General features: G+C 51.2%; 3 protein-coding genes across 5 annotated transcripts; all 3 read right to left on the bottom strand.

The window, feature by feature from the left end:
- Window positions 1-5,251: 5,251 nt before the first annotated feature.
- On the bottom strand, window positions 5,252-10,898 carry LOC117591898. Of its 2 annotated transcripts, XM_034285284.1 has the most exons (7): window positions 10,837-10,898; window positions 9,649-9,807; window positions 8,398-9,590; window positions 7,934-8,335; window positions 7,491-7,775; window positions 7,280-7,380; window positions 5,252-6,923 (listed from the first exon to the last, which is right to left on the bottom strand). In XM_034285284.1, the coding sequence occupies exons 1-7, from the start codon at window positions 10,854-10,856 to the stop codon at window positions 6,765-6,767; spliced, it is 2,319 nt and encodes a 772-aa protein (XP_034141175.1). In that variant the 5' UTR covers window positions 10,857-10,898; the 3' UTR covers window positions 5,252-6,764. The 2 variants fall into 2 exon arrangements, with proteins under 2 accessions (XP_034141175.1, XP_034141174.1); XM_034285283.1 differs by lacking the exon at window positions 10,837-10,898 and having other exon boundaries at window positions 7,491-7,781; window positions 9,649-9,812.
- A 2,939-nt stretch (window positions 10,899-13,837) lies between these two features.
- LOC117581794 (phosphoenolpyruvate carboxykinase [GTP]) lies at window positions 13,838-16,547 on the bottom strand. The gene is made up of 2 exons (XM_034269231.1): window positions 16,200-16,547; window positions 13,838-16,014 (listed from the first exon to the last, which is right to left on the bottom strand). Exons 1-2 carry the CDS (start codon window positions 16,229-16,231, stop codon window positions 14,103-14,105), a joined length of 1,944 nt encoding a protein of 647 aa, XP_034125122.1. The 5' UTR covers window positions 16,232-16,547; the 3' UTR covers window positions 13,838-14,102.
- Window positions 16,548-18,524: 1,977 nt separating this feature from the next.
- On the bottom strand, window positions 18,525-25,235 carry LOC117585308 (phosphoenolpyruvate carboxykinase [GTP]). 2 transcript variants are annotated; one of them, XM_034274748.1, is made up of 2 exons: window positions 24,923-25,235; window positions 18,525-20,482 (listed from the first exon to the last, which is right to left on the bottom strand). In XM_034274748.1, the coding sequence occupies exons 1-2, from the start codon at window positions 24,955-24,957 to the stop codon at window positions 18,598-18,600; spliced, it is 1,920 nt and encodes a 639-aa protein (XP_034130639.1). In that variant the 5' UTR covers window positions 24,958-25,235; the 3' UTR covers window positions 18,525-18,597. The 2 variants fall into 2 exon arrangements, with proteins under 2 accessions (XP_034130639.1, XP_034130631.1); XM_034274740.1 differs by having other exon boundaries at window positions 18,525-20,485; window positions 24,923-24,979.
- Between the last annotated feature and the right edge of the window lie 684 nt (window positions 25,236-25,919).

Raw genomic sequence — 25,919 nt, 5'->3', positions numbered from 1 at the left:
GGTTTCTCGTATCCATTTAATTCGAAGCAATACTCTGCTCGGTCCGTCTGTTTATCCTCCAGCTCGTCGAAGGCTGCTTTGGTGCTCAGGTCGGCCAAGCACATTTTAAATTTCTGGCAAGCAGCCATCGAATCAAAATAGTCCTCCTATTGACTGCAGATATCAGATACCGATTCGTTGCTGAAATAATGGCATCCTGCGGAGCCATCTACGCCGATTCGCCAATTCCCGATGACCACAAACATGCGCAGACCGAAAGTGAGCCGCTTCACTGGTAGATCCATTCTGTGCTGCTAGAGGTCGGAAAATGTAATTAAAGCGTACTTAAATAATCTAGTTATATGGTTGGTACGCACAGTGCTGCTCAACTACATAGGTACATAGGTTCAACACAAAAGCTTTTAGCCAGTTGTAAATTCACATCTGACAACGACATCGAGCAGCAGAGTCTAAGTAAAAAGCATGCAGAATTGGCTCTTGGCAAACGTAGCAGGGTGCTATGAACCTATTAAAGCTACTTGGAGTTCCATCTAACATTATTTGGAACTTGTACACACACGGGAAATTGGATAGTGTAATTAATATTGAAAACCATGTATGTGATTTCAGGTTTACTATATGTATATGCAAATTGATACTACTTTGGTTGTAATTACGAGTATGTAACCTTTTGTCCAAATAATTAAATGCGATGTTGTCTCAACTCTCAACGCTGTCATTACGATAACGAGACGACAGGCACACAAAGTGTTGTGGGTTTTCCGAATAAGTAATTTAAATTTCAAATCGATGCGACCAGTGCATGCACATTCAGGCTATTGCTTTGGGGAAATTACTCGCTGGCCCTTGCTTGTCACTCATTATGCAAAACCAATGGCCCAATCCTCTCGAGAATCCGCTATTAAGCAGTGGACGAAGCCGTCAACGCACTCTGCTGGAAAATTGAATGCAAACACCCGCCGCCACCCACATGCAGTGCCCCTCATGTTGTGGGGCTCGTGTTGTCAACACGAATGGATTTTGGGTCCATCGAGATTCACGTAAAATTCCCATTTGCATTATTCAAAATGTCACGCCCATGAAAAACATTTTTAACTTTTTAACGCCGCACACCCACACCGCACACCGCTTCCACACAATATGGTAAATGTTGAAAAGTAAACACAAATTCGGGCATCGATGGTCGAGCAAAAAGAGCGCATGGAAGGCGTGGTTGAACTGGCCGCAGGACATGGGGAGACCTTGCGGAATGCGAGTCCCTGACGGTTGCAACAGAGTTGCAATCTTTTTATGGGGCCAGACAAGAGCAGCTGTATGCCAAGGCTAAGGAAAGAAGAGCTGGCCAGCTGAGATGGGGATGCTGTTATCTATCCCAGCGGCTAACAGCTCATTTCATCGTGGGCAGGGGTAAGGTCAAGCTCAACCCTTGACCGGCTTCTGAAGTGCTCGCCTGAAGCGATACCGCAAATCGTGTGCTGACTGCATCATGTGTTAACAAAGTTTTGGCACTTTATCCATCTTCATGTATCCGCCTTCTGGCATCAAGGTCACTTAATGCTCTACCACTGACTTCGACTTCGGCTTCGGCTTCGACTCTGACTTTAGCTGACACTGACACTGGCAGCTCAGGACAAAGTTATCCCTCCTGGGCCGCATAGCATCTAGTGCACCTGTCTCTTGACTCTACCCGCCCCCACCCCAGACAGACGACAGACGACAGACAGTCAGACATTTGGACAGAATTTCAATTTCTTTGACACATTTTCTTGGAAATGCTCAACAAGTGCGCTGGCTCCTGCGACGATGCGGAAAGTGAGCGAGGATAAACCTGCCAACGAGCATTGCTACCTCCTGCCCCTAACCCATCCCAGTTTCAGAAAAGCTTTGACTTTTATAATCCTCTGCTCCGTTGTCTGTTTACTTTTGTGTGGGAGGGAGGCGGGCAAAACTTTAGCAAATTGCCAGTTTTGGCATTTAGCCGAAGCAACACCGCACCCGTCCCCACGAGATGTGTACTATGCTCGCATTTAAGAGATTATTTCGTCGAGGTGCCTTCACATTTCGAATTTAATGCTCGTCGTACCTTTACTTTTTTCCTCGCACTCGCGTCTGGGGTTCGTTCACTTTGGATGGCCATTCCGGGCGGGCGGAGCAGGAGTGTCGGCGGATGTTTCTAGGTTACAATCGAAATTCCGCTGTAATTTGCGTGCCCTTCCCTTCACCTCCCTTCCCTGCTGCCTATGCTCCGTGCCGTATTCCTCTTTACGGGCTTTCTCTTCGTTTCGTTTCGTTTCCCCCTGTTCTTCCCCCTCCCAGCCGCTGCTTAAGAATAAACACTGTCCTGACAACTTCCTGTTTCCTTCTCCACGCAAATTCGCAAGCCGCCAACTCGCCCACCCGGCCCAACATCACCACGCCCCCGCGAGCATCCAAAGGCAAGCAAACAAACATAAAGTGGAAGCAGCAAGCGGACAACCTTTTCTCATTTCCTTTGTAAATTGTGCACACAAACAAACACACAACCATATCCATATGGCAGCTCACGCAGAGTCTCGACAAATGTAAGGTGTGGTAAGGCAGCGTGATGTAATTTATCCTCTCTTTATTCTCATGCCAAACTTGCGAGAGTGCTCACCCATCCCACCTATGAGTGGATATGCTGCAAACAGTAACGGTGCCTTACCTTCTCAGTTATGTGCCTTGCGCGCACAGTGAGTGAGAGAGAGAGAGAGAGGGAGAGAGAAAGAGCGGGTAAAGGCAGGTGGGCAGGCACTCACTTGTTGCTGCTATCGCAAAAAGCAATTTCGCGGCAATGCGATGAATTGACAGCGGGGTCTGATTGCCTGCCCTGACTCCGCCCGTCTGCCTTCCTTTCATCCTTCCTCGTCTGGTGTCCATTTGATGCTGATAGCCTACACACACACACACACACACACACACACACACACACACACACACACAAACAGACAGGGCACACCTGTAGAGGTAGACGAGTGCTCACCGTCTGCTCCCTCTCCTCTTGAAGTGCCTGGCCTGGCCTGGCACGACCATTACGCTGGATGGCCCACCACTATGCACACATTGCCTGCTGCCAATCTCATTTGGGACCTATCCCGGGTATCACAAGCAGTCCCTCCTCTTTGCAGTCTTTGTGTCCAGGTCGTTTGCCATCCGCCCACCCGTCCCTCCCCCTGCCACTCTGGGCAAATAATCACACTTCAAAGGCAATAAATCGTTATTTAAATTTCATTTTCCACATAGCTTTAAGTTTCATTTTGCCCGGTTTGGCGGTGACTCCGAAATATGCCTTAAGAATTCGCTTTACTTGGTTATGAATCCCCCCCGAGAGTGTTGGCTGCCAGCGCGGCAGCGCTGTGTGTGTGCGAGAGGATTGTTTGCGTTTCATTTTTAATATATTTATGTTTATATTATTTTTTTTCTGTTTTGCGGGTTTGGTTTAGAATGGCTAACACACCTGCAGGTAGCGCAAGAAAATTGCTTTTGCGCTATAAAAATGTTGGTGTGAGTGTGTGTGGGGGTGTGTGTGCTTTTCCATCCCTTTTTATGCGCTTTTCTGGGATAGCTCTTCAGCGCGTCTTCCGTCTGAACGACCTGCAAGTAATCCGCTCGGAATGGCCGAAGGACGACAGCCGTTATCCCATATGCCATATAATCAATGTTTCGTTTCCATTCCGTCCTTGATGCAGTGCAATTAAAGAGAACGACTTGGGCGAGGGTAATGTGCATAACATCCCAAGTGCTCTCTCCGAAGAGCTCCACATTATAATTATCGTAAGCACCTACCTACCTGCCATCGGATTAATCTCTAGGGTCCATCCACGTTGTAATCCTCTGAAGACTTACGTCGATTTGTGTCGCTTCTCCTTCGACTCGAATACGATTACGAAATGCAACGAGGCTCCCTCAATCTCTCTTGGCTCCCAGTCTCAACCTCAATAAACCAACCCCAATGCCAATGCCAATGCCAACGATTCTGCTTATGTTCTCATAAATATTTGAGATTGTGTGGAGACCCAACTCTGATTAAAGGGCCAGCTCTGGGCTGGCTTATTCATTTACGTTTGTTTATTGAACTTAAATTAGTTTGATTTTGCCTCTGATGCCTACAGTTCCTTCCTCCAGCGCATCCCCCACAAGGCATCCTGGCAATCAAAAAACGCAAAAGCCTGAATGTCTGGAAAGAACTCAACGGAGGCACAGGCACAGGCACAGGCACGGGGACAGGGCCAACAAAAAGGAACAATCTTGGCAATCAGAAGCTAAGGGGAGCTGGAGCCCTGGTGCCTTAAACAAAATAAAATAAGCTCATTAAAATTATGAGCCTCAGCAGGTGGCGGGGTCAGGGCGATAAACTTTCTCAGAGTCTCATTCTGCGTCTCTGTCTCTGAGTCCTATGATGGCTCGACGCGTTATCCGGGACGGAGAGCCAAATCCGATGAGGGCGCGTTGCCATGCCGATGCCGATGCCGAAGCTGAGGCTTACTTCTGCCACGCTTCCTCCTTCTGCCCATCAATCAGAGCCGGATTGTCAACTTTTCAGTCTCATCTCTCGACTCCCGCCGTAAGTTAATTACGGAATTTCAGCGCCTGATTGATTTCCGGTCGCGGGTGCCAGAGCCTCAGTAAGGATGATAAATTCGTCTCCTTTATGCCTTCCAGAGCTGTCTGTGCCTCGTGTCACGGTGCCATCGCCTGCATTGGAGCGTGAAATCCAGCAAAGTTTCGGGCGTGATTGACAACAAGCACTTAACACATTTCTCATGTTCCATGCCCCTAATGAACCGCAAGTGCGCAACAGCTGAGCAGCAGCAGCAGCAGCAGCAGCCTGGGTCCTGCAAAACCGAAAGAACACCCAAAGCAAACGAAAAAGATATACGAAATCTTGTAGCCAGTTACAGAGCATAGTTTTGTCCTTTATTTATCTGGATGGGAGACTTGAGAGGGAAGAGGGAAGGAAGAGTTAACACACACCAAACAAGATATCAGATTTTATCCGCTTGTACTCTAATTAATTTGCTTTCCTTCTGCCGCCTCATCTCAGTGACAAGCATAAAGATTACCCTTAGGTATGTTCATAGGTACACTTTAGGTTTGGAAAAATATAAATATACATCGATCTACTCGTACTAATTCGCTACTTTTTGGCTACATTGTACAGTTATGCTTTAAGCCGTTTTGCAGTTGCATAACTCTGCAGTAAAATTCCATTAGGAAACAATTTATGTTCTTATTTTCTTATTTGCTTTTGGTTTTGTTTCAATTAGTTGTACACAATAAATTCGGTGGGCATTTAGCTAGCTTTGATTCGAATACTTTCCTCCCACATTGGATTAACAAATCAAATTAAAGCCTCGACCTTGGCACTCGCGGCGTATGCGCGATACAGATTGCCCCTTGATGTTGTGGCTGGGCGGGTGCGGGTGCGGGGTTGGAATCAGGAAAATTCTCTGTGCAAATTCCAACTTTTACGAGACAAGTTTGTTGCCGTTCCTTTTTTTTTTTTTTTGCTATATTTTGCAGATATTTTGGTTTGCGTAAATGTTAAAAATGATAAAGTGCACTCGACAGAGATGGTCGAAGGAGTGGGGAAAATGGAATATGGAAAATGGAAAAGCGGGGCTGAACACAAATATGAGTGGTATTTGGGTTTGTCGAGTGCTCTTGTGCTCCGACTCCGACTCCGACGCAATTTGTGCAACTTCTGCCTTTCCCCTAATGTGTAAGTTTGCATATGAAAATAGTTTATAGTTTAGAGTTTAGTTAGGGTATTTAGTTTGATTTGCTTTGCTTGTCCTTGCTCGCGTTTTGTAAAGGTATTTTTCAAATATAAGCGTATGAGTTCAGAAGAGTTAGAAGTGTACTCCAATTACCAATTACATTCACATAAATATATGCCAGATGCTTTGATTAAATTGTATGTTTTGCCTATTTAATATTAGTAACAACAGTCAACATTTAACAGTCAATCCGATATGAGATATTCGTCAATTGGAAGAGTTCTTGCAGCGCAGATCGAGGAGTAAACATCCCTTAGTCTAGACAATAAATATAGCTCACAAACTATGGATACTCATATGCATATATCTCTGCATCAGCATCCGTGTAAGTTGATCAACGTCTATAAAGTTCGCGCTTATGCATGGGGCGGCTGCACCTTCTCCTTGCTTCAGCCTTGCCCCTAGTTTCAATTGACAGCACATTATTGGACTTGAAATTATTCTCCAGTGGAACACATACAAGTACACATATAATTTACACATATTCTTAGGGACTACTCCAACTTAGCTCTGTCTGTATAGGGTGATGCCTGCACACGCGTCGCTGGGTCGCCGCTTATCAGCGAGGCCCACAGCACCCGAAAGTAGGTGCGTCTGGGCCCGATAAGCCAATCGAAGCATCCGCTATAAACAAACGAATTATCGCTGCCCGCGGAGGCCTGACCACGGCCAATGACTTGCCTAAATGGCCACTGGAGAGGCTATGGGGAGTCTGAGGAGCGGCGACCTAACATTGAACTTTCAATTTTCTTCGGGGCTGCGACGTAGAAAAAGACAACAATAACAAAAAAAAAACATAACAAAAGCGTGTGCCTCGGCTCCCTACGGCTAATCTGAATGGCACTCAAAATATTCCGCCTGCTGCTTTTGATAAAATTCTCCACTGCACAGTGGGATTATTCACGGGAATTCCCCGAAAAAGAAGACATCGAAAATGGACTCCGTGTTTGGCATTCGTCTTTCTGCCTAGAGCACATGCAGGTTCTCGCAGCTCTTCGACTTGGAGATGTCGCTGAGGCAGATCTTCTGTAGTATCTCCTTGGCCAGATGCAGTGATATGTGAGTGCGAGAGTGCTTCATCTTTGTCTGGGTGGCCTTCTTCTCGCGCACCTCCTTCAGGCGCATCTGGTTGAGGGGGGGGGGGCGGGACAGAAAAGTGGAAGAGAAAACCTGCTTTTAATCTGGTTAACGTTAGCCGGCCTGGTTTTCCGTTTCAGTCACTCGCATTCATTAATTAGTGAACCGATTCGGAAGGATACACCACCACCCATCCAGAAACCCCACCCAATTGTGCAGGGAATGGATTTACCGCGCCGTCTGGGCCACACTGCGGCTGTCGCTGCTGTTCGATGGATTGTGCTGGGGCTCGGCAAATCCATTTAACTTTGCTTCCTGCACACTTTTACCCCATGCAAGCACGGAGCTTGCGGGTTGCGTGTATTTCACGGCACAGTCTGCAGCCCCGTTCGTGGCCCACTCACCTGCTTCAATATGCCGACGAGCAGCTCATCGACATTGTGCTGTATGCCGCTTGACGTTTCGATAAATTTGGCATCGCGTGAGGCGGCCAGGGCTTTGCCCTCTGGGGAAACGACATAATGGACAGAATGGATAGAATGGGAAAACAAACGGCGGAGACAGCAATGAAATCAGGCCATCATAATTAAGAGGCAGCAGAATTGCGTTCGTTACCTTGTGATGTGATAAGCCGGGCACGGGCGAGATCCGCCTTGTTGCCCACCAGAATGACGGCCTTGTCCTTGGTGTACTTCTCCTGCCACAGATAATTGATGATTTCCTCGGCCACACGGAACGTGCCCCGGTCGACCACGGAGAACACGATGACACAGCCGTGCGGCTCGTACGTGGACAGGGAGTTCTCCACGCTCATCTCAACGCTGGGATGGTCGATGAAGACCATGTCCGACTCCTCGTCGTCCAGCAGCACACTGACCGTCTTCTCGCCGAACTCATCGTCTAAAACTCAGATCAGAATTAAACTCTAAGGACGCAAGTGGAAGCTGGGAAGCTAGGGGTCAGACACACACTTAGGTTCCAGCTACGGGTTCGATTCTCTACTCACTGCGTTCCCACTGAGCCCGAGGTCTCTCTCCGCTCTGGCACTCAACACTTACCTAGACTCGCATCGTAGGTGTGCATGTACTCCGAGGTCATGAACTGATTGACCAGCGCCGTCTTGCCCACTCCCGCATCGCCCAGCATCACGACGCGGTAGCGGGCCGCAGGCGGTGGCTCCATGTTGTCCGACTCGTCCGAGGACACCGGCAGAGAGTCCACGTTGGCATAGCCGCCACCACAGCAGCTGCCCTCGAACGGTGACCGCTCGCTGGCCCTGCTGTTGGTCGAGTTGACGCTCGTGTTGCTGCGGGAGCGCCTCGAGATTATGGAGTCGCCGCAGTTCACAACGTTGCCCTTGCTGATGGAGAAGTGTCGCAGCCGGTAGAGATCATCGCTGGCCCTCGGATTGTACGGTCGCTCCGGCAGAGAACAGACTCGCGGCCGAATGTGGTCGGGAACTGTGTGGGAAGCCACAAGATCTCAGATTGGAGGACCCCAGACAAAAGGACATTCCACTCACCTGGCAGCTCGAGAAAGTTCGACGTTCTCCGCTGACGTCCGCGATTGGAGCTTTGGAAGGCCAGTGGGCCAACGTCATCGTTGGACACTATGGAGGCATTGGAGCAGGCGCTCTTCATCGACTCCCGCGAGTTGCGGCGACTGGCCAGCAGCGCCAGTCCCCCCTTGGAGCTGCCCCTGCGGCGGGGCTTGTGCTCGGCCATCTCGCGCTTCGCCTTGGCCTTGGCCGGCTTGGTGGGCTTGCAGCCGCTCATCTCGAGATCCGGATCCTGGGTCAGGTCGCTGGTGGACTTGCGATAGCGGAGGGAGACGACGCTGTCGGAGCACGTGCGATCCAGCGTGGAGTGTGAGCTGTGGAGCACCTGGTAGCCGGGATTCGAGGTGATGTTGATGGCGTGACGCCGCTGCCTGTGTAGATTCTGCTGCTGCTGTTGTTGCTGCTGCTGCTGCTGCTGCTGCTGCTGAGTGGAGTCTGGATCCGTAAAGCTGAAGCTAGTCGTGGTGTGGGTCACCAGGGTGCTGTTCGTGTGCTGTGTGCACGTCTCGCCCGACTCCATGGACAGCTGGGTGCAGTCTGTCACGCAGGAGTCGCGCTTCAGTCCGTAGTAGCCGCCTCTTCTGCCGCCTGCTGCTGCTGCTCCCGAGCCGGAGCGAGAGCCCACATCCAGCTTGCTGATCATCGGCAGCTCCCACTCGTCGTGCCGTCGCTTGCTGCCATCGTACACGCCCATTGTGGTCACCAGAGGCAGCGGCTCGAGCGGCAGCTTGCTCCTCGGCAGCTTCTTGGAGCCCTGGCGACGCGGCGAGCTGGGCGGCTCATAGTACTCGGGCCCGCCGTCCGGCGAGAAGGGTTCGTAGTACTCAAACTTCTTGGAGAACGCCGAGTGCTCCGCACCGGCATTGGGACTCACGGCATCGAAGACGAACTTGCACGGGGAATTGGGACTGCGGGCTGGGGCTGTCGTCCTGCCGCTGAGCAGCGAGTAGGAGTCGTCTATGGAGCCCGAGGGCGGAGTCTGGTAGTAGGAGCTGGGCGTGGAGCTGCTACCATCGTCGCAGCTATCGCCGGCAAAGGATGTCGTGATCTTGGGACTCCGGGGCGCCTCGTAGCCACCGCCGTAGCCATAACTCGGACTCCTCGGACCCGTCATCGAGGGCGTTGCATACACCGAGGGCGGTGCGGCATGGTAGGGCCTAAAATGGATTAGCTGCGGATCTGTCTCGCATCTAGAGTGGAATCGAGTTTGGTTACCTGGCTGCCTTGGGAGTTGCTCCTCTGCCCGGCAATGGATTGCTGGCCGTTCTTGCCGTTGATTTGTGCTGGCCGCCGGCAGCCGCCTGCTGCCTGTAGCCTCCACTTCCGCTGGCACCCTCGTCCCAGCTGCGCTGCTGCTGTGCCATTTTATAGCTCCTACACATCAGCATCACGAGATGATAAGACAGAGAGAGAGCAGAGCATGGGGAATGGTAATGGTTATACTAATGGCTAAACTGACGGCTGTGCGAAAGATGCCACTGGCCAACTCATGTGTAAATACCATGGGCCATGGGCCATGGGCCATTACTCATACCACACACACACAGTTTGGGCATCCCCCTTGGGATACTTTGCCTAAATGGCCACAGAGTAAACATAATTTATGGTTTTATCTCTATTTAATCAAAGTAATGAAAAGCTGCCCATGGAAACCGGCAATCATAAAGAGCAGACAACGGAGAGCGTGTCCGTCCAGAGCCGTCCCGTCAGCCGCCCACAAGTCAAACCGCAAGCGCCCCTCGGGCAGTGCAGCTCAAAGGGGAGCTGGAAATAGACGGCCATAGCCTGGTGGCCTGCCAAGTGCTTCATTTAGTGTTAACTGTGCGCTTGGATCTACGCAAATGCTGTTGGCGTAAGTGGCTGCCCCAATTACGCACCCGGCCAGCACACACATTCCCCATTAACTTATGCAAAAGTTTCCAGGCACCAATCCCCCACATCCCTCTATGTGTGTGTGTCTCTTGCGGTTTGCGTGAAAGTTCTTTGCACACCCACGCGACACCAGACGAAACTTCTCTCTCTCTCTCTAATGGGATTTACCAGCATGAAGTGCCCGCAGCTATTAAAGTTGAGTCTGAGTCAGTGGCAAAATGTTGCCTACACTTGTGCTTGATTCATATGCAGATGCAGTGGAAACGAGAGAGTCTCCTAACGCACATCTATTACATTAATGTACTGGAACTTGTTTTGTTTCTCCGCCCAAGAGCGCCTTTTGCTGTATGCTAATGAATCAGCAACAAGTGTGTGCCCGCTGCTCAACCGTTCTGCAATGGAACTCCGCTGAGTGATTTTGTATTCAGTGTAACGAGCGGAGTCGTCCGCCTCCACTTTAGCACTTTTTATGGCTGAGCAGAGAGGTCGGATCCCCGCGGGCCAACTGTTGCAAGTGCTCACAGCGCCGACGACACGGGGCAGCACTTCATGTGTATCCCATTGCAGTGTGGGGCTGCCCTTAGCCTTCTCTTACTGGGTATCCGCTTAGCTCGAAATGTGACTCTCAACTGGTGGTCGACCGGTTGTCGGTGTTGTGTTCTCAACCTGCGGGCCATTATTATCTATCGGATGTACAAATAGCACCCACACACACACACACACACACACATGTGTGCATGTGCGTGAGTACGTGTCCATATTGTTGAGCAAATAGAGGAAAGCCAAAGCCAGCCAATACCCTCGTACTCGGTGTCGTACCTGTTGGCTGTGTTCTCCCCCAGGGATTGCCCTTGAATTTGTGTTCCTTAATTTAAAGCTCGGCAGCCAGGCTGACTCTCTGTGTGAGCCTTTCCCCCACGAGGCAACAATTAGTCGAGCCATCGATTCAGGGGGTTTCCCACTTGTTATCGTTACACTTTCCGTTGCGTTCTCTTTTTTGCTCCCTTTGTTCACATAATACGCTGGACTGGCCTGTTGCCACCGCAACCAATGAAACGAATGGTTGGACGTTGGCCCCTGGTTGGTCTTTGGGGTTTGGGGGGGAGGTGGAAAATGAAATGATAACAGCAAACCGAACAAAAAATATGCGAGTCCAGAGCTCACCTTTTCCTCTATCTTATTTTCCATCCTAACCCATCCCAACAGTTTTTTGGGGCCAACAAATCAATACAATTTCGAGCTAAACCCTCTTGGGTATGTGGCATTTCTGCCGGACGCATTCAAATGTTTTGAATAGTTCGGTGCGTCACAAAAGGGGCGAGGGAGGGGCCTGGGAGATTATTGTATTAGCCGTGGAAGGGTCTTTCGATGGAAAAAGGTAAGCTTACATAAACATAATAATCGTTGCAGATTTGTGAATTATTAGGCAAATACAATACAATCCGGGCTTATCCTACGCATCCTCCGATTGGGTCAATCATTCAGAGCAGAATGAATTTTTAATGGAACGTGTGGCAGGCAGGCCCAACTTCAAATCGAGTCTCGATTCTAAGGCATGCATAGGTAAGCGGACAGAGGACACGGAGGACCTATTGTGTGCCTGATTTGACTGTGGGGCTTAAGAGCAATTTGCATACCGAAAGAGGTTGCCTGCTTGGCCCGGAATGCGTGGGACACTCGCCCTACGCCCTGCTTCAATCAGTTTTATGGCTTCCTTCTGGCCTTTTGTGTGGCGCAACCTGCAGTGGCGGTGGAGGTTTCCGTTTCCTTTTGCACCTTCCACAGCGCAGGGCAATGTCTATCGTCATTACTTATGGTGGCCATGCACTCTCCCCCACTCAGTTACCGGCCCCATAAATGAGTTCATCGGCAACCCTTTGGCAAACTTGCCTTAATTACATGGCCATGCCCGGCACCCGTTAAAGGGTGCTTAACAGCTCCGGCAACCCCTCGACTTGCCGCACAAATATTAACTTGGCTTCCCCCCCCTTATCCATCCATTTATCTTTCTCCTTTTGGCACCCTTTCCTATCCCCTCCTGTGGCTCTCTCTCTCTCTGCTGCAAAAATAAACTCGAGTGGAGCGCATAGTGCGAGAAAAACAAACAAGAAAAGTCCATAAAACACTTAAGATCAAAGTATACAAAAGTCGCTACACATGCACGCATGTGTGTGTGTGTGTGTGTGTATGTGTTTATTGCTGTATGAGGAGAAGACCAGAAACCATAGCCTAACTAGCGGGGCAGGCCTCAATGAGTCCACTCCGAATGGCAAACAGAAAATTACAAATCCTGGCCAAAGTCACGTCGCAACTTGGTCATTAGCCACCACTTGTGGCACTGCCCATCCATCGATTTTATTGCAACACATAATTCTTGGAGCCAGGCCGGGGCTTGCCATTTGTGCAAATCTCATGTTGATGGCATATTAAGTGACCTCCTGGCTGGTATTTAGCCTCCACACTGCCAGCGTGTGCGTGTGGCAGCCAATTTGCACTTTAAATGCTGGTTGGGGTGTGCTGTAGTCATTGGCGGCAGTAAAAGCAGAAGCGGGAGCAGTCAAACAGGGAGCACAACAAGTGCAGACGAGCCGGAGTTACGTGTAATTAGAGGCGTCTGGGCGGGAGGATTAGCAATTAAGCGAGTGTCCTGCGAGCGCAACAAGTGCCACACGGCAGTGGCAGTGGCAGCAACAATGACAATAAGGATTCGCGTAATCCCAGTCACACACGAGGAGCACGGGGGAGCTGGGACAAAGCGAGCAAAGAGAGAGCAGCGCATAAATCAACATGTCAAATCGCAGCTTACAAAGTGCCCACCCAGACACACGCATACACACACACACACACGCGTATACACACAAGTATAGATACCCTCTCCCTTACTCTCATTATGAGGGATGCATTAGCATTAAATGTTTACCATTTTCAGCACATTTGCAGGATAATTTTGTCTGCTGAGCGAAGTTTACTAATTGTCCAACACCACACCACACTCTGTCACCGTCACCGTCAACACACCACACCGTTAAGGTGGCACCGAAAACAAACACCCACACAACGGTGAGCAACAGTTTGGACGCAGCACACACACACACACACACACACGCACACAAGCCAAGAGCTGCGGTGCGCTCTGCACTTCCGTTTCCGCCTCCGGTTGCCGCACACTCAAAAATGTCCGCGCGGACGAAGCTGCAGCGGTCGCTGCTCGAGCTGAACTGTGTACAGAACTCGTACTGCGGCAGGCTGGCTCCTCAAGGCAGCTCACTGGCTGCCGGAAAGCGAAAGCTCACTGAAAGTGAAAGCTTTCCCTGCCACTCTCTGCCTGGGAGACACACAGCGTGGAGCAAAAGCCGCGCCATATGCAACAGAGTTGAGGCGAAATGTACCTAACGCTGCGAGCATTTCGACTGCAGGTTTAGGCAGTGCCAAGAAAAAGTTAAGTAATTATGTAAAAGATGCACTAATAGGGTTGAAGATTAGCTTGTTTACGGCTCTCTGGCAGGATAAATATTTCTTCTTTGTTTTGGGATATACTTTTGTGTTTTGTTTTATTTTGGTTTTGTTTGTTTAGAATATCAACTTAGACTCTATGCTTAACACTCGCTTATAAAATAAATAGTCTGGAAGTCTTCGGCTTACAATATAGAGAAGCGATTGTGCGCGGGGGGGGGAGAGTATATCAATGTACAATTTGGATTGGATTGGATACAGGATGTGTGGTGATCTGGTGTGAAAGGTCGCGGGTAAGGTGTACGTGTGAATAAATTCTCATGATGGCTCATCTTAGAGCTGCCTTAGAGGGCGGCAACGCGTGTGGCAAGCTGCTCCAGCTCGCTGTAAATGCTGGCTGGCAGATCGGAGCCAACTTGGGAGTCGAAGTATGTGCGGATATCCTGCACCTCCTGCGACCAAAAGTCCCTGGGCAGCGAGAAGAGTTCGCTCTCGTCGATCTGCTCCTTCATGCCGGCCAGGTTGAGGGCTCCCTCCGCGGGAATGTGTCCAATGGCCGAGTCCACGAAGCACGACTCGCCGTTCACGCGGCGCAGAATCCACTCGAGCACGCGAGAGTTCTCCCCGTATCCGGGCCACATGAACTTGCCCTCGGCACTCTTGCGGAACCAGTTCACGTGGAAGATCTTGGGCACCTTGCCCCTCTTCTCCATGCTCAGCCAGTGGGCCACGTAGTCCCCGAAGTTGTACCCAAAGAAGGGGCGCATGGCGAAGGGATCGTGCATGATCACCTTGCCCTTGTGCTCGGCTGCGGCTGTGGACTCGCTCCTCATGGCAGCGCCAATGAAGACGCCGTGCGTCCAGTCGCGGGCCTCGTAGATGAGGGGAACGCCAGCCGGGCGACGACCTCCGAAGAGCATGGCGGAAATGGGCACGCCAGCCGGATCCTCCCAGGCGCCATCGATGATGGGGCACTGGGCGGCGGGAGTGCAGAAGCGGGAGTTGGGGTGGGCGGCTGGCTTTCCGGAGTCCTTGCTCCATGGCTTGCCCAGCCAGTCGGTGATCTGCACATTGGGAGCCAGGCTGCTCTCCATGCCCTCCCAGAAGACGCCGCCGTCGGAGGTGGAGGCCACATTGGTGAAGATTGTGTCCTTGAAGACGGTGTTCATGGCAATGGGATTCGTCTCCATCGATGTGCCTGGGGCAACACCAAAGAATCCGTTCTCCGGGTTGATGGCCCGCAGCACGCCCTGCGAGTCGAACTTCATCCAGGCGATGTCGTCGCCCACACACTCCACCTTGTAGTCGGCCAGCGAGGGGTTCAGCATGGCCAGGTTGGTCTTGCCGCAGGCGGATGGGAAGGCGGCAGTGATGTACTTCTTCTCCCCCTGGGGATTGGTGATGCCCAGGATGAGCATGTGCTCGGCCAGCCAGCCCTCGCGCTTGGCAATGGTGCTGCCGATTCGCAGGGCGAAGCACTTCTTGCCCAGCAGCGAGTTGCCGCCGTAGCCCGAGCCGTAGGAGACAATCAGGTTCTCCGCGGGCTTGTGCAGGATGATGGTGCGCTCTGGGTCGCAGGGCCAGGAGGGCTGTTCCACCTGGCCACTGGCCGGGGCTCCAACGGAGTGCAGGGCGCGGACGAACTCCTCCTTCTTGGCCAGCTGGCGCAGAACTGCGGCTCCCATGCGGGTCATGATGCGCATGGACGCCACCACGTAGGCGGAATCGGTGAGCTCAATGCCGATCTTGGAGAGTGGCGAGCCGACGGGGCCCATGCTGAAGGGCACCACGTACATGGTGCGTCCCTTCATGCAGCCGGGGAAGCGCTGCTGAATGGCCGTCTCCATGTCCGCGGGGGAGATCCAGTTGCCCAGAGTTCCCTTGACGCCGTCCACGGGTGTGGGAATCGTCTCCTCGCGCTGCTCGGTGCAGATGAAGGTCTTGGACTCGACACGCGCCACATCGGCAGGATTGGTCCTGGCCAGCCAGCAGTTGTCGTACTTGGGCAGGGCCACAATGGTGCCGGACTCCAGCAGGCTCTTGATGAGCATTTTGTTCTCCTGCTCGCTGCCATCGCAGATGTGCACTTGGTCGGGCTGGCACAGGGCGACTGCGTCCTCCACGAAGCTGCGGACACCCGCTGTGAGCGCGTTGACATCGCCGTACGAGATGGGAATGCCGCGGATGTGGCTGTACAGACCGCAGTTGTCCTGGCGCAGCTTGTGCAGCTGTGGCAGACCGCAGCCGTTGGCGGAGCTGCAAAGGGAGCAGGAAACAGGAAATTAATCAAGTGCTTTTCACATACTCAACAAAAGATTCTTTCGTTTATGCAATTACAACAAAATAATAATGTGCGTTTTCTGTGTGTGTGCGTGGCCTCTTTTCTCTTCGGATAGGAGATGGGAGGGCAGTGGGCAGTGGGCAGTGGTGCAGATACTTACATAACTTTGCTTTGCTCGATGAGTTCAGGCATGTTGCTGTAGATTGATTTCCCTCAAGACTTTGTTTTGGAATAAACTGCACAGATTTGTGGCTTCGCTTTTGCTCTTTATTGGCGCAGAGTCGTGGCTAAATGTTTGGCACTTGCTTTGCTTTGATTTGATTTGATTTGATATCACAATTTTCAATTATCACAATTAAGGCTTTAGTTTTAGTGTTTTGTTTGTGTGTGTTGTTTCATATGTTCTTCCACAGCTTTTTGTCAAATATCAGCTTGATGCTCAGACCACTGAAAGTTGATTCTTCACTTGATCTTTCCATTTACTCCGGACACGAGTAACTGATGCCTGGCTGCCAGGCAGCTCGGCCTTTTATACGCTCGCTGGCCGCACCTCGGGCGTCGATGCGACTAGAACAAGCGGGTTCGTGTTTTGCGTTGGGGGCCTCGCCGCCTCACGATCGTGTCCGAGACATAGTGAGAGAGAGAGAGAGAGAGAGGGAGAGCAGCAAACGCGCTGATTGGTGCCCGTTGGGAGGCTCGCCGATTGTTTTGGTTTTTCACCCAGCGGCAGAGGCAGAGGCAGAGGCAGAGCGTGCGTAGTCGAACAACCGGTGTGCCAGGGAGTAGGGAAGGGGAAAGATCGTGGGCGCGGTGTGGGGTATGTATCCGCACCTGGCAACAGCAACAGAAGTGCGCGCACTCGTACCAGAGAGCATTTTCTAGTGTGTTTGTCGCTGATTTTGGGCCCCCAATCGCATCGATAAGGAACGGCATTTGTTGTTATTATTTTGCCATTTTCCCGTTGTTAATTTAATAGCTTTGTTTTTGGTTGTTTATGTTTTTATTGGCGTAAAAATAGATCGATGCCTGGCTGTGGCAAGCGGTGGCAGGGAGTGGAAACCAGTTCACGGACAACAGCAGTTACTTCGCCATGCCAAAACAGCTGATGAAACACACACACACACAGCTATGATGAGCCCATGTAGGGACGTGTGTCCAATCTGCGATGCAATGAGTGTACTATGGGCCGCCTCCACACGCGCCCACCTACGCCTTTGCCATGGCCAAAACATCACATGGCGCACCCAGATTCGATTCGGGGATTCGTGCCGCTCCTTGGGCCAGTGCCAAATCGAAAATACTCTCGATTTTTTTTTTAGTGACGGAAAATTTGTGTGCCCCACGCTTCCCGCTGCTTGACCATGGCCGGATTGGAGGCCGACGCATTCATGTGACTCTGTCTGACTGACTGAGTGAAAGAGAGGCAGGGGCGGCGGTTGTCATGTGCTCTCCTTCTCTCTCTTTCTCTCTCCATCTCGCTTGTTCCCCGCGTGGAAGGATAAATGAAGGTGCCGCCGTTCGTGTGACTTTTGCACTGCCAACGGTGGACCGTTGGGAGTCCGGTTCTGCCGTTCACTTAGCCTAGAGCCAGAAGGGACTGGGCTGGACTGGATCCATCAGCCTTGGGCAGCCTGTGCAACTGGTCCAGTTCCAGAGTGAGAGACGGAATACCTCCACACGAGCATCGTGCCGATTTTTTTGGCATGTTTATTTATAAGCCATGGACTTGTTTTTCTAGTTGTGCCTGTTAATCTTCATCATCAGTGTTAATTGCTGGACTCTGACTCTGTCGTCTCAGCTCCGCTCCGCTCCTGGTCTGCTCTCCCTCTCTCCTCGAACTGATCCTCTGCTCCCCCACACAGAAGGCGCGTTTTTCAGCGTTTTACGTCAATAGACAGACGGTCCCCAGCTACTGGGCTGGCACACAGGCTGTAGGAGGGTGATCTGTATGGGTTATCAGCTTCAGACGAGCCTTCTAAATATAGAGCCAGTGTCTGTAACCCGGATCTTGATTGGCAGCAACCAGAAAACTTTCCTAGGGGTTCTGTTTTACAGGCCGAGTCCCCCCCCCGCCCAGCCGCCAGAGCAACTGCCCGACTCTGCGAAGACAGACCCATGCCAGCAACCCTTATCGAGCTGAGGCGTTGGAACATCACACCACACCACACCACACCACAAGGAAGAGTCGTCCCATTCCGATACGATAATCAGGCCCTGGCAACCCGTAGTGGGTCCCCGTCCGACAGCAACCTTCGACCCTCTTTGAGTAAACTTTTTTGTGGATTCTTTTGGCATTTTATTTGCTTGTTTTCCATCGCTGCGATCGTCTGATAAGTCAGGTTAAACGGCATTATGGATTTATACGCTTGTTTACGCCAATTGCGGACGGGCCTCCGACGCTGCGGCGGACACTGATAAGCCGCCAAGGCAGGCCATTCCATTTCAGGCCACGCCCCAATCCCGATCCCGATCCAAGCACAGAAAATCGTTTTTGTTTTTTATTTTACGCAATTTAAGTCTTAGATTAGAGGGGGAGAGTAACCTATGGAACACACACATCACATGTTGGACACACGCGCCTTCAGCTCCGCCAGCTGCTCGGCCACGGGGCGTGGCAGATGGCCGCCCACCTGCTCCTCGAAGTATCGCTCAATCTCGAGGGCTTCCTGCTGCCAGAAGTCCTTGGGGAGATCAAAGAGCTGTGCGAGATCAATGTTGCCCTTCATCCCGGACACGTTCAGGGCATCCTTGCTGGGCAGGCGACCAATTGGAGAGTCCTCGAAGCACTTCTCGCCCTGCACCCGCCGGAAGATCCAGTCGAGAACGCGCGAGTTGTCCCCGAATCCAGGCCACAGGAACTTGCCCTCGCTGCTCTTGCGGAACCAGTTGACATGGAAGATCTTGGGCACCTTGCCCCTCTTCTCCATGCTCAGCCAGTGGCTCAGATAGTCCCCGAAGTTGTACCCAAAGAAGGGCCGCATGGCGAAGGGATCGTGCATGATCGCCTTGCCCTTGTGCTCGGCCGCGGCTGTGGACTCGCTCCGCATGGCTGCTCCCATGAAGACGCCGTGGGTCCAGTCGCGGGCCTCGTACACCAGTGGAACTCCGGCGGGACGGCGGCCGCCGAAGAGGATGGCCGAGATGGGTACGCCAGCACTGTCCTCCCAGGCTGGGTCAATGATGGGGCACTGTGTGGCGGGGGTGCAGAACCTGGAATTGGGATGGGCCGCCGGCTTGCCCGACTCCTTCGACCAGAGCTTGCCCAGCCAGTCGGTGACGGTTAGGTCCTTCAGCTGAGCGGATTCCATGCCCTCCCAGTAGACGCCACCGTCGGAGGTGGAGGCCACATTGGTGAAGACCGTATTGCGGAAGATCGTGTCCATGGCAATGGGATTGGTGGCACGCGACGTGCCCGGCGCCACTCCAAAGAATCCGTTCTCCGGATTGATGGCCCGCAGCACGCCCTGCGAGTCGAACTTCATCCAGGCGATGTCGTCGCCCACACACTCCACCTTGTAGCCGGGCAGCGTGGGCGTCATCATGGCCAGGTTGGTCTTGCCGCAGGCGGATGGGAAGGCGGCTGCCACGTAGATCTTTTTTCCCGCTGGATTGGTGATGCCCAGGATGAGCATGTGCTCGGCCAGCCAGCCCTCGCGCTTGGCAATGGTGCTGCCGATTCGCAGGGCGAAGCACTTCTTGCCCAGCAGCGAGTTGCCGCCGTAGCCCGAGCCGTAGGAGACGATCTCATTGTCGGCGGGCTTGTGCAGGATGATGGTGCGCTCTGGGTCGCAGGGCCAGGAGGACTGCACCTGGATGCCGCTCTTGGGTGTGCCCACCGAGTGCAGGCACTTGACGAACTGGCCATCGCCCGTGCGGAGCACGTCCAGGACTGGATTGCCGGCACGCGTCATGATTTTCATGGACTCCACGACGTAGGGCGAGTCTGTGATCTCAATGCCGATCTTGGAGAGCGGCGAGCCCACGGGTCCCATGCTGAAGGGGATCACGTACATGGTGCGTCCCTTCATGCAGCCCGGGAAGCGTTCCCCGATGGCCGCCTGCAGGTCCGCCTCCGAGATCCAGTTGCCCAGAGTTCCGGGCGTCGCCTTCGGAGTCACCGGCACCGTCTGCTCCCTGTGCTCGGTGCAGATGAAGGTCTTGGACTCGACACGCGCCACATCGGCCGGATTGGTGCGGGCCAGCCAGCAGTTGTCGTACTTGGGCAGCGGCAGAATGGTTCCCTGCTTCAGCATGAGGCCCTGCAGCAGCTTGCTCTCCCCCGCACTGCCGTCGCAGATGTGCACCCGCTCTGGAGTGCACAGTTGGACGCACTTCTCCACGTACTGCTTGACCGCGGGTGTGAGCACCTTGGCATCCCCATACTGCACCGACAGGGAGCGGCAGACCAAACGAAAGTTGTAGCTCTTCGGTGGACCAACAAGGCTGAGGAAAAACGAGGAACAGATGCGAAATGGAAGGTGTTAGGTAATATCTTTGCCAGGTAGTTGTGTGAAAAGAGGTTGGGTTTTGCCTTGTGTCTACCTAAACCGAATGTGTCCTAGACCTTCGCCCACAACAGCCGCAGCCTGTGCGACAGCTGCGCGGCGGATTGTAGCGTATCGCTCTGGTGGCACTACCAGAGCCAAGCACAACTGTACCCACAGCAGCGAGAGATCGTAGCGTGATTTCAAATTCTAAGTGGGCATAGCCCGCACCGCTGAGAAAAACATTCAACCGCCAGACGAGGGCAGACAAGGCACACATAATACCCAAACTGGCTGCTGGCTGCTGGCTATTGGATCAGCTGTTCGTCTGGTCGGTCTGGTTTTGAGCGTCCAAGTCTGAGAAACTTGCTCCGCACTCCATTTCGCTCAGAACTCTTTGTGGACTGGGAATGGCTGTGGGGAATGGGAGTTTCCACTGAGAGGAACACACTCGAAGTTCGATCAGCGTCACTTTCATTAGAAGCGAACCCCCGAGAAATCTGCTGCCTGCACTCTGCTCTCCTCTCTCTCTCTCTATACCGCTGAGCGGAATGATGCAATGTTTCGTCAGCCAGCTTGGTCGATCTTTGTGCTCTCTGTTTTGGTTGCGGTTGCACTTGTGTGTATCCCCCAGCGATAAGAAAAGAGAGCAGGTAGACATGCATATAACTTCCGACAAACTAACCGTACCCTGGCATACGCACAGCCATACAAACATACATACATACATACATACATAAGTGGAGACACAATGAAGAGCCGCGCGCTCTCTCGCGCTCTCTTTCACTTGCTCACTGATGGTTTACACGGTGCAAAGTCCACGGCAAGTCACCGAACCTCTCGCCCTCCCCACCCGCACGATAAGTTTACACGCGTTCAGGGCTGCCCTCCGGCCGTGACGTCACAGCCAGACAGCGACTGTCTAGCTGAAGAAATACACCCAAATAAATGTACATGCATACGAATACATATGTACATGTATGTATACATACATTTGTACATTTGTTTTATTGTTTCGGAACTGCGCAGTTCCCTTTGCCGCGTGGCCTGGTTTCTATAGTAAAGAGATGTCATAAGAGATGTCTGCCAGTGAGGTGAATGATAACTGCCCATGACTGCCCTTGCCTGTGCCAATTCTGGGCCAAAAGCATTAATGGCCAATTACAAATTAAAGCCAATAGACTGATATTTACTCCACATTTGGCAGACTAAACTTTGTTTATTTACGTATTTGGTGGCCTTTGTCTGGGTTTTATCTGCATTTTAAGTGCCACTAGATCTGGCTAGCCAAATAGAACAAGTTTGGCGAGTATGAATTATTTATTGGGGCACGGCACGGCACGGCTCGCGGGACTCTGATAACCATCGCCAAACCGCTTCGGTCCACATTAATGCGGACTATCAGCGCGCCAAGTACAGATCGTTGTTGACACTATTAGCAGCTAATTATTTGGGCAGCACTCGACTTTTCCGGCACTTGATTAGGGCCACGCGCCTGCCCCTGGACAGCCGTTTTTGCTGCGTAGCCGGAGGTCTATTTCGGGCGATAGCAGAGCACAGTTCTGCGTAGTGGAATGGGAGCGCGAACTAGCCAGTTCGCTCTCTTAGTGCTGTCCCCATGACGCCACTGATGTTGGTTGACCGCTTCGCTTCTCCTCTCTGTTTCTCCATCTCGCAGTTTATTTCCCCTGACAAAGACAATTCTTCAGAAGTGAAAGCTGTGGTTCCTTTTTCTTTTATTTTTACCCCAGCGCGTGTTTCCTTCAGTTCATTTGTATCAGTTTTTATATGGAAAGATGTATAAAAAGTGATACAAATGCACAAACATATAGTTTATGTATGTATGTTCCCACACATGGCAACAGAACTTTAGCATGTCAACTGATTCAACAGATTTTCCACAACAAAACGAGATAAATATGTAAAAGATACGAAAACGGAACTGTACCCGGAGTGGTTCTGGAGACTGGCTTCAGCTTTGACCCTCAGCCTAAAGTTCGCCTTAAGATTGGGTGGTTACACACCCCCAATGAGATAAAGACGAATTTCTTTAGGTTAATCGAATTTCTGACAATGTAACAGTGACGTGAGAGCCGATCACGAGGAAATGCTCGTATCTTATCTTTGCTCTGAAACTGCGGCTGACGTTTCGAAACATTTCCACTGGCCCATTCGGATCGTCGTCATGTATACTGTGTATTATTTATTGAAAAGAAAAATACGTGCCACAGAGGATTAGGAAATTTCTAAAAATATCAAATTCATCATATGTATGTATACCCTTCGCGAAGCTAACTGTTACCACCATGCGTCGAATGTCGCGATTCATATTACTGCGGCACTGGGCAGAAACTGATACAGGAGAACCCGGTTGGAACTGGAATCAATTGGTAGCGACTCTGGGGATAGTTTGCTGAAATAGAACAAGCTCATTACCGCATATCAAAGTCCATGGAAAGGCAACGACTCGCTTGAATTTTGTTTACCAGCTGATAAGGCCAGACGGCCCACGCTCTGGTGTGTGTAGATTAAACATGTACAAGTAATGGACACACGCAGCTCCCTAATGTGGGTCTAGTCTCTTCCATGGAACCCTGGACTATGTAATGGAATCTGCGCTGCTTGACTACAGCTGAAGCAATTGCTGAATGGAATGAATGACTCAGGGGCCATTTGGGATCATCATCAAGCGAAGCGTCATCATGCCTATGCCCATGTCCCCACAAATAATCTTAACTAGGGCTAGGCAGGGAGGGGGCTGTCTGAAATTTCCTGGAATTGTGGCACTACGTAGTAAACAAACAATTAACTGATAATGGAATCACAGTAGGCTACAAGCATATTTGCCATGTTGCTAGGTATCTATGGCCCCAAAATTCTTTGATCGATGAGCGAGTGGAATTAGGTGGCAATTAGGCGAATGGGCAGGAAGGCGCGTGCCTGCACGGTACATAAGCATACAAGAGGAACCTACTAGACACTTGTACATAAGAGCGATAGATATTTAAAAATATTTTGATTTGTGTAGCGCATGCATAAGAAATGCGATTTGTTATTGAGGGGCCGAGCCCCCCAGCAATCCTAGACTCCCATTCAGCAGCGTCAACAATAATATTTGTGTTGTTGTCTTTGCCACTCCGCCGGTGTCGTTGTCGTTGTCGTTGTCATTGCTGTTCTGTTCGTCGTCGCTGTGTCTAAAGGTTATCATCGATGGCAGGCAGAAGTTGCTCAAAACAAAGCTGTCACTGGGAATCGGCAAAAGTATCTGGCGGATACGGATACCTCAATCAGAATATGTAGACAATGGCAGCAGTTGGAATTGGAATTATCTGGTGCAGTTATGAGTTCCCCTACCTACCACCAAGAAACTTGCTGCTGAAACACGCCACTCGCATGAATCGGCCATCAAAACAGAAGCCACAAAAGAAACCGCCAGCAACAGGCCAATCCACTTGTTGCCATGTGGCCCCAAAAGCACCCACACATGCAGCGCTTTGTTTTTATTTCGTCTGATTAGTTAAGCACACGGAGAAGCAGAAGCAGAAACACAAAGAGCACAGCACAAAGAAAACGAGTCACAACAAAACGGCAATCATAATAAACGAAAAAGAATTAAAGCTTGGTCGAAGCTTGGATACCCTAGCAATGCCTTGGCATTGTACAGATATATTTATTTACCCATTGATATGTACACTTTCTGTAAGAGTATTAAAAGTGTGTGTGTAACGGATCTGAAGAGTGAAAACAACAATAAAATCAGCAGCAGGTTTGTGTGTGGTGTAAGTAGAAAAGCTTTCGGTTTGATTGGTTTGTGTCTTGGATGAGCGATCGGAAGAGCTTTACACTGGTGGCTAATTATATTACGCCAGTGATCGTTTGGCCAAATTGAACATCTTCACAGAATAACACACTCGTATTACAATAAATTAATAATTACACATGCTTAATCTACACCCTAGCTAATATTGAGCTTTATCGCGAGAAGAGCAGAAGCTTTTCAGCTGCAGATTCTGTCGTTCGGGTGCATTGATCTTGTCGCTGCGAATGGATGGCATTAACATTGATGTGTCTGTTGCGGTGGCTCACTTTGCGGATGAAGGGGATGCATCATGACGACGCTGCTCTGCTGCTTGCTCGACGTGGCATTTTCCTCCCATGCGATAAGAGCGATCAAGGGAAGTCGAACTATCAAATTCTAGTTGGGGTAGGTTGCAGAGTGTGATTATCAATGCCAAGGCGAGGCGTGTAAGACAAGTGGATCACACAATGCCACATGATGTGCAAATCTGTAGCTGGTTACGCATTAAGTGGGTGAGCTACTGCTCCATGGCAGTACTTAACAATTATCGACCTTCTTCTGCATCTTAAACGGTGAACGTTTCCACATCACCAGACTCACCCGCCTCTCAGCAGCTGCACGCCTTTGAGGAGCATTCTGCTAGTTCTTTGGGACTGCTGCGGGTCTGCAGGGGGGGTGGTGGCCCTCGCGCACTTGCAATTTGATGGTTGCTTTAATTAATTTATTTCGTTCCGCTGCCGTTTCTTTTTTTGCCGACTCTTAATGAGATGAAATTGCAGACTCAATTTGAATTGACTTATTTATAAACTTTCTTGCGCTTTTAACAAATTGATTGAGAGCGAGCAACGTGCAACGCGTAGCGAGCGTGGCAACCTCTGGGGAAGGGAGCGAACTTGCTTCTGCTTAAGCTTTGGCTGTGCGGCGCACTTGTTTCTGCTTTGCCACAATAATCCAAACTGAAACTCTGCGCCGGCCGCTGTGCTCAAGTAACATACAAGCATGAACATTCTGCTGTTGTCGTTTTGTCGATTTGTGTCTTTTCTCTGCTCTGCTCTGCTCTTCGATTCGATTCGAATCGGTTCAGCAACATATGGGGACGTATGTTTTTGCCTCTGCTCCTGATAAGATAACAACAGGCCAGGCCCGACTCTGCTGCAGTTGCCGCTTGCTACGTGCCGCCCACTGCATGCGCCACCAGAAACGACCAGCGACGGAACGGAACGGGACGCGGACACGAGCTGAGCTGAGCTGTGCTGAGCCACGCCCCCCTCGGGCATACCTGTCTGGCAGGTCTTCGGACGGGGTCTTTCGCAATTGCCTGCACAGCCGCAGACACTCTTATCGCTGAAGCTGCTGTTACGCCAGCACGGATCAGTCTCTAATCACATTTATGTCTGCTGCTCCTCTCTGATTTGTCTCTCCAGACTGCAAGTAGGTCCCCTATCATCCAATTGGTACCAGAAGTTACTCCTATACGCGTACAGCAGTTGCTTTACCCATTGTATTTATAGGCCAATGCCGTTTACGATGCTGCTGTCCAATAAAGTCGCTCACCGATCACCAAGGTCAGCCCCGGGGGTTGGGCGTACATTTGCCC

This window comes from Drosophila guanche, unplaced genomic scaffold (assembly GCF_900245975.1).
Source record: "Drosophila guanche unplaced genomic scaffold, DGUA_6, whole genome shotgun sequence".
In the NCBI taxonomy this organism is placed as follows: domain Eukaryota; kingdom Metazoa; phylum Arthropoda; class Insecta; order Diptera; family Drosophilidae; genus Drosophila; species Drosophila guanche.
This window is presented reverse-complemented; position numbering and strand designations above follow the sequence as displayed.